At 44.2% G+C, this 7,500-nt stretch overlaps 1 protein-coding gene across 1 annotated transcript in view; it reads left to right on the top strand.

Annotated features, from left to right (window-relative positions):
• Positions 1-7,500, top strand: part of LOC125312022 (probable E3 ubiquitin-protein ligase HECTD2) — a 51,900-nt gene that overhangs the window by 18,413 nt on the left and 25,987 nt on the right. The window contains exons 8-11 of the mRNA XM_048270471.1: positions 250-295; positions 1,735-1,844; positions 1,977-2,125; positions 6,748-6,871. Coding sequence (XP_048126428.1) covers positions 250-295; positions 1,735-1,844; positions 1,977-2,125; positions 6,748-6,871 — 429 coding nt within the window. The remainder of the gene's footprint in view (positions 1-249; positions 296-1,734; positions 1,845-1,976; positions 2,126-6,747; positions 6,872-7,500) is intronic.

The raw sequence follows: 7,500 nt of genomic DNA on the forward strand, positions 1-7,500 counted from the left end.
TAGCTGCTTGACAGGAAGACAGGTAGCTAAGCAACTACCCATTGTGGAAAAAAGTTCAGAAGTTGAACTATTTTGTAACTTTGAGTGCCTAATAATAACATATCATAGCAACAACATGTACACAGTCAATTTCCACACCACACTTTCTACTCACGTTTCTCTCACGTTTTAAAGGTGAGAAAGTGTGCCTTAGACTGCATCTTGTTGAGTGCTAAAATGGCAGCCGTTGTTCTTCTCTTATATCCTCAGGCCGCGGACAAAAGATGACCTCAGAGCCTACTTCATTCTGGTGCAGGTAATGCTGGCTACTGAAGCTGCTTTGTACTCATTCACACGTTCCAAAGTTGCAAAAACAGAAACAGGTGAAAAACTTGTTTGGCAAGGTCTCTAGCCAGGGTCATGAAGTGCTTTGCACAGATTGTACAGGAGTCTACTGCGCAGGCAGGAATCAAGCTGGATCCATGCGTACATTGCTATGCTACTCCTAACCAAGCAGGATCCATGCGTACACTGCTATGCTACTGCTAACCAAGCAGGATCTGCGTACATTGCTATGCTATTGCTAACCAAGCAGGATCCGCGTACATTGCTATGCTACTGCTAACCAAGCTGGATCCATGCGTACACTGCTGCTAACCAAGCAGGATCCGCGTACATTGCTATGCTACTGCTAACCAAGCAGGATCCGCGTACACTGCTATGCTACTGCTAACCAAGGAAGATGGGAGGTATGAGGGGAGGAGGTGGGTTGGAATTGAGTGAACAAACCAAATGCTGCTGCCTGAACAGGTCGGCTGGGAATAAATTACCTGACAAGAGTGACACTGTAGGCGTGGCAAATATGGTCATGCTCCTCCAAACCTTCCATTTAGAACGCCATTGGTAGGAATTGGTAAACTTAAATGATATTCAACAGAAATAAAAAGCTACTATTTGCCATGCCATGAGACTAGTCTCTCTAGAAATAGGCTGTCATGAGTTCAGTAGGAGCAGAAGATTTTAGCCTTACAGTAGCCTACAGCAGAATTAAAAAGATGCTTTGACATAAAAACTGTACAAAATGTGAACATTTTGTGAAATGTGCATGTATGCATAAGTAGAAAATTGAGTTTCAACAATCCTTGAGCAACGAAGAGGAGAGTAAGAGTGGCAGATTACAAGGAGCTGCAGGAGTTGGAGGATAGACAGAAGTTGAGAAATGTAATTTGTTTGGACACAGCTCTGTGCAGCAGACATATTATGTACCGTTATGCGGTACGTCTAATTGTTATATAAAAGTATATCTATCAGAATATGAACGGCTCACTGCAACACAATATAAACTATTGCAGGATGGCTGTTTTTCAGTTGAAGTTAGGAATTCATCCTTGTTTGGGTGTGTATGGCAGAGCTGTTGGTAAGATGAGGCCACACCATTGAGGCTTGTTTGGATGGTCGCACAGTACATGGCGTGCTTAGACCAGCTCCTCAGGTCAGAGCGGTAATGATGTAATGTTCCACAGACGCCGTGGTGATGAGATGAGGTCACAGTGGGATGGGGAGTGGCCAGTTTACTGTGAAACATGGAATTCTGTTTGACAAGCTGAGAGCAAAATGATGCTGACTTTCTCACAAGCCGTTTTCTCAGGGCTCTGTTGTCTGTATTCCCTTGCTCCCTCTCCATTTTTTCTCATGCACTCCCTCATCTCTCTCCTCCCTCTGTTCCTGTGTGTGTGTGTGTGTGTGTGTGTGTAGAACCCTCAGTACTCCCACACCAGTACATATGTGATCTACGCTCATCTGCTGAGACAGATAGCATCACTCTCTGAGGCTGACCATCACTTCCTCATGCACTGGTTTAAGAAGTGAGTTACACTTCTGATAATTGATTTATTATTTGATTGCACAGTTTATGACATGAGTTCAAAGACTAATTAGAGTGTGTGTGTGTGTGTGTGTGTGTGTGTGTGTGTGTGTGTGTGTGTGTGTGTTCATAGACTGTCTCCACGCAGGTTCAAGCAGCTGGTTGAGCGTCTGCTACAGTTCATCTCTTCCCGCCTGTTTTCTGCCACGCCCGACGACCTTCCTCCAATCAGCAAGTGCTCCTGGTGGATCCCCTCGGCAACCAGAGTTTTGGCTCTCCTTAGTGAGTCAGATTGCCCCAAAACTAACACCACCTTAACAAGATACCCCACTAGGTGCACCCAAAACTAGCACCACCTTGACTAGATACCCCACTAGGTGCACCCGAAACTAACACCACCTTGACTACTGTAGATACCCCACTAGTTGCACCCAAAACTAACACCACCTTGACTAAATAAGTATAATAGTTAGGGAAAGTTAGACTTTTTTTCCGCAATCTGCAAAAAAAATTCTTACCAATAGCTTTTTTTACTATGTGTTCCTATAGGTGTCTAGTAACACCTCCCAATTTATCCACAGCCAAATCCTCGGGGAAACACCTGGAGAGCCCATCAAGTTGGGCAGAGAGACTGGGCGAAAATAATGAAAACATTTTGTTGACCAATATTAGCTTTTGAGATGTCTAACTAGGGGGTTTTTAGGGATGCTGAATCTATCCCAGCCATACGTTTTGAGTAAAAACTACTCCAAGTCCATAAAAAAACCATAACAAGTGGTTTTATTGAACAATTACAAAACAAAACTTTCTTAATCAGTTTAAAATTTAACAAACCTCATCCCTCAACTACCCTGCACTTCCTCACTCCTGTTATCTTCTGGCTGGTTGATGTTCTGGCAAGAGTTACCATGACAGTTCCAACAAGCAGAAATATGCTTGACTCCTTGCTTTTTACAGCAGCACCTGAGAGTGTCACAGACGCCTGCACAGTTGCAGCTGACAAACTTCAGAAGGTAGTCTGGTGCAATGGGATCTGGTGTGACTGGTGCATAATCATGTTCTCCTTGTTTCTATCCACATTCAAGGACATCTAGTGATGGATTTTGTAGCAGTAGCCAATCAGAGAGTGCTATGCTGCACCTCCTGTAGTCGGAGGTAGTTTCTAAGGCTTGACACTTGTTATGTTGTCCTCATGAGTTTTACATGTTGCTCACTGTCAACCCTCAACGTTGGACACTCTTTTCTCTCTCTATCTATCTCTCTCTCTCACACACACACATTTATGCACATTGACTCTCTCACAAACACATTCACAACCACACACCCACACATATATGCACATTGACTCTCTCACAAACACATTCATAACCACCCACCCACACCCACACAAACACATATGCACACACTTACAAATAAAGTTCACACCTTCACTGATACTGTCTCTCTCTGTCTCTGTCTCTCACACACACACACACACAAATACACACACATGCAAAAGGTCCTTTCTCACACACACCATGTTGAGACAAAACTATCTGTGATTATAGTACCAGTGTGTTACACGCAAAGTGTGTGTGTGTGTGAGTGTGAGAGAGAGAGAGAGTCCAATGCGGAGAGTGGACGTGATCAACAAAATGTAAAACTCATGAGGATTAACTGAGTTAATATTTTTGTAAATATGTTATTATATCTTTTCATGGAAGAAATAACACTTTGCTAGAATGTAAAGTAATCAGTGTACAGCTTGTATAACAGTGTAAATTTACTGTCCCCTCAAAATACTGTAATACAACAAGCAGCCATTAATGTCTAAACCGCTTGTGAGTACACCCCTGAAGTGAAAGTGAAAATGTCCAATTTGGGCCCAAATTAGCCATTTTCCCTCCCCGGTGTCATGTGACTCGTTAGTGTTACAAGTTCTCAGGTGTGAATGGGGAGCAGGCCCACAAACAGTTTGCTGAAGACAAGGAGACTAAGGACATCAATTACTGTAACCATGTCCTGTGGTCTGATGAGACCAAGATAAACTTATTTGATTCAGATGGTGTCAAGTGTGTGTGGCGGGAACCAGGTGAGGAGTACAAAGACAAGTGTGTCTTGCCTACAGTCAAGCATGGGGGTGGGATGGTCATGTTCTGGGGCTGCATGAGTGCTGCACTGTTGGAGCATGAATGCCAACATGTACTGTGACATACTGAAGCAGAACATGATCCCCTCCCTCGGAAACTGGGCCGTAGGGCAGTATTCCAGAATGATAACGATCCCAAACACACCTCCAAGATGACCACTGCCTCCCTAAAGAAGCTGAGGGTAAAGGTGATGGACTGGCCAAGCATTATTCCAGACCTAAACCCTATTGAGCATCTGTGGGGCATCCTCAAATGGAAGGTGGAGGAGTGCAAGGTCTCTAACATCCACCAGCTCCATGATGTCGCCATGGAGTGGAAGAGGATTCCAGTGGCAACCTGTGAAGCTCTGGTGAATTCCATGGCCAAGAGGGTTAAGGCACTGCTGGAAAATAATGGTGGCCACACAAAATATTAACACTTTAGGCACAATTTGGACATTTTCATTTAGGGTTGTACTCACTTTTGGTGCCAGCGGTTTAGACATTAATGGCTGTGTGTTGAGTTATTTTGAGGGGACAGCACATGTACACTGTTATACAAGCTGTACACTCACTACTTTACATTGTAGCAAAGTGTTATTTCTACAGTGTTGTCCCATGAAGAGATATAATAAAATACTTACAAAAATATGAACTCAGTTAATACTCATGAATTTTACATTTTGTTGATCACCGTCCACTCTCCGCATTGGACTCTCTCTCTCTCTCACACACACACACACACTTTGCGTGTAACACACTGGTACTATAATCTCAACATGGTGAGATTATTAACTGGTACTATTGTCTCAACATGGTGTGTGTGAGAAAGGACATTTTGCATGTGTGTGTATTTGTGCGTGTGTGTGTGTGTGAGAGAGACAGAGACAGAGAGAGACAGTATCAGTGAAGGTTTTAACTTTTTTTGTAAGTGTGTGCATATGTGTTTGTGTGGGTGTGGGTGGATGGGTGGTTGTGAATGTGTTTGTGAGAGAGTCAATGTGCATAAATGTGTGTGTGTGTGAGAGAGAGAGAGATAGATAGAGAGAGAAAAGAGTGTCCAACGTTGAGGGTTGACAGTGAGCAACATGTAAAACTCATGAGGACAACATAACTAGTGTCAAGCCTTAGAAACTACCTTCGACTACAGGAGGTGCAGCATAGCACTCTCTGTGGGCATATATCCAGACCAGAGATTGGCTACTGCTACAAAATCCATCACTAGATGTCCTTGAGTGTGGGTAGAAACAAGGAGAACATGATTATGCACCAGTCACATCAGATCCCATTGCACCAGACTACCTTCTGATGTCAGCTGCAAATGTGCAGGCGTCTGTGACACTCTCAGGTGCTGCTGTAAAAAGCAAGGAGTCAAGTGTATTTCTGCTTGTTGGAACTGTCATGGTAACTCTTGTCAGAACATCAATCAGCCAGAAGATAACAGGAGTGAGGAAGTGCAGGGGAGTTGAGGGATGAGGTTTGTTAAATTTTAAACTGATTAAGAAAGTTTTGTTTTGTAATTGTTCAATAAAACCACTTGTTATGGATTTTTTTTATGGACTTGGAGTAATTTTTACTCAAAACTAATGGCTGGGATAGATTCAGCACCCCTAAAAACCCCCTAGTTAGACATCTCAAAAGCTAATATTGGTCAACAAAATGTTTTCATTATTTTAAGCAGTCCCTCTGGGCACCCCAAACTTGATGGGCTCTCCAGGTGTTTCCCCGAGGATTTGGCTGTGGATAAATTGGGAGGTGTTACTAGACACCTATAGGAACACATAGTAAAAAAAGCTATTGGTAAGAATTTTTTTTGCAGATTGGCGGAAAAAAAGCCTAACTTTCCCTATCTATAAGTATATACTCTTTTGATCCCGTGAGGGAAATTTGGTCTCTGCATTTATCCCAATCCGTGAATTAGTGAAACAGCACACAGTGAACACACAGTGAGGTGAAGCACACACTTATCCCGGCGCAGTGAGCTGCCTGCAACAACAGTGGCACTCGGGGAGCAGTGAGGGGTTAGGTGACTAGGTACCCCACGATGTGCAACCAAAACTAACACCATCTTGACTAGATACCCCACTTGGTGCACTCAAACTACTGTAAACTAGACTAGATATCCCAAAGCTACTGCAGAGTGGACTAGACACCCCAAAGCTACTGCAGACTGGACTATGTGTAACCGTAGCCAGCTAGTCCGTTGCTGTGCAGTATGTACTGTACGTTGGTAAACCTCCCTCCCGACGCCTTAAGAGCCGTGCTGGCAAGAAAGCTAGCAGCCTGGACTTTTAGCTCGATTGCTAGCATGCTCGACTTCTGATCCGAGGGGCTGCTGTTTGCAGGTCTTGGCGAGTGCAGGGCTGAGCCGCATGGTTCAACACAACACCCATTAAGATCCCACAAACCTTTTAAGTGTTAATTTAGAGGACTCAGATATATAAACAACACTCAAAATTGAAAACAGACAAAAAAAATATTTTTGAAATGTAAAGTCCAGTAAAGTAAACTATTCCTTCAAAGTGACACTTTTTTTTGAGTGTTTTCTGCACTTCTGTGTAATGTTGTTGTGGGTACCTGATCACCACGGTTACCAGATCTGCACTTGTGTGTAATGTTGGTGTGGGTACCTGATCACCACGGTTACCAGATCTGCACTTGTTTGTAATGTTGGTGTGGGTACCACGGTAACCAGATCTGCACTTGTGACATCATAATGAGTGTTTTCTGCACTTGTGTGAAATGTTGGCTCCGCTCTGAGATGTTGATGACCTCTGACCTCTGCTGGGCTTTTTAGATGCAGCCAACAGCCTATCGACCACTCCCATGCTCTTGTACACGGACTTCTACAACATGGCCCTGGACCATATCGACTACATGGGGGAGTACCGGACCTGGCAGTGTCATGGCAACTCCAGCAAGTGAGGAGCAGTGTGTCTCCCCTTCACTCCTAAAACATGTTTTGTGCTTGCTCCCACATATATCACACACACACACACACACACACACACACACCTACAGTTTAGTCATGGGCACACACACACGCACGCATGCACACACACACACACACAAACACCCACGCACCTACAGATTAGTCATGAGCACACACGCACGCACGCATGCACACACACACACACAAACACCCACGCACCTACAGATTAGTCACGGGCACACACACATGCACGCATGCACACACATGTATGCACACACACACACACACACACACACAGACACTCTAAGGCATACATGGGCAACATACGGTCCGCGGGCTTTCCCTGACCGGCCCGTGTAAGGTCCGTGAAAAAACAGTAGTCAAGAGACTAGCATAGAGATAATGCATGCAAATCAATATTGTTGCTTTTATTTTGAAAGCGACTGCTATTTGTACGCCCATACATTTGTGCGTGGATGCATACGACGTAAACACCCTCACTGATGTGCTGGTGAATAGAATTTATGCTTCTGCGGCCGACACAATGCAGTTGCCTTTACGCCGGCGTAAACCTTTCAAAGTTTTGTGTCTCTTATGTCTGTGTCGCTCACCACCGCA

This window comes from Alosa alosa, chromosome 18 (assembly GCF_017589495.1).
Source record: "Alosa alosa isolate M-15738 ecotype Scorff River chromosome 18, AALO_Geno_1.1, whole genome shotgun sequence".
Lineage (NCBI taxonomy): Eukaryota > Metazoa > Chordata > Actinopteri > Clupeiformes > Clupeidae > Alosa > Alosa alosa.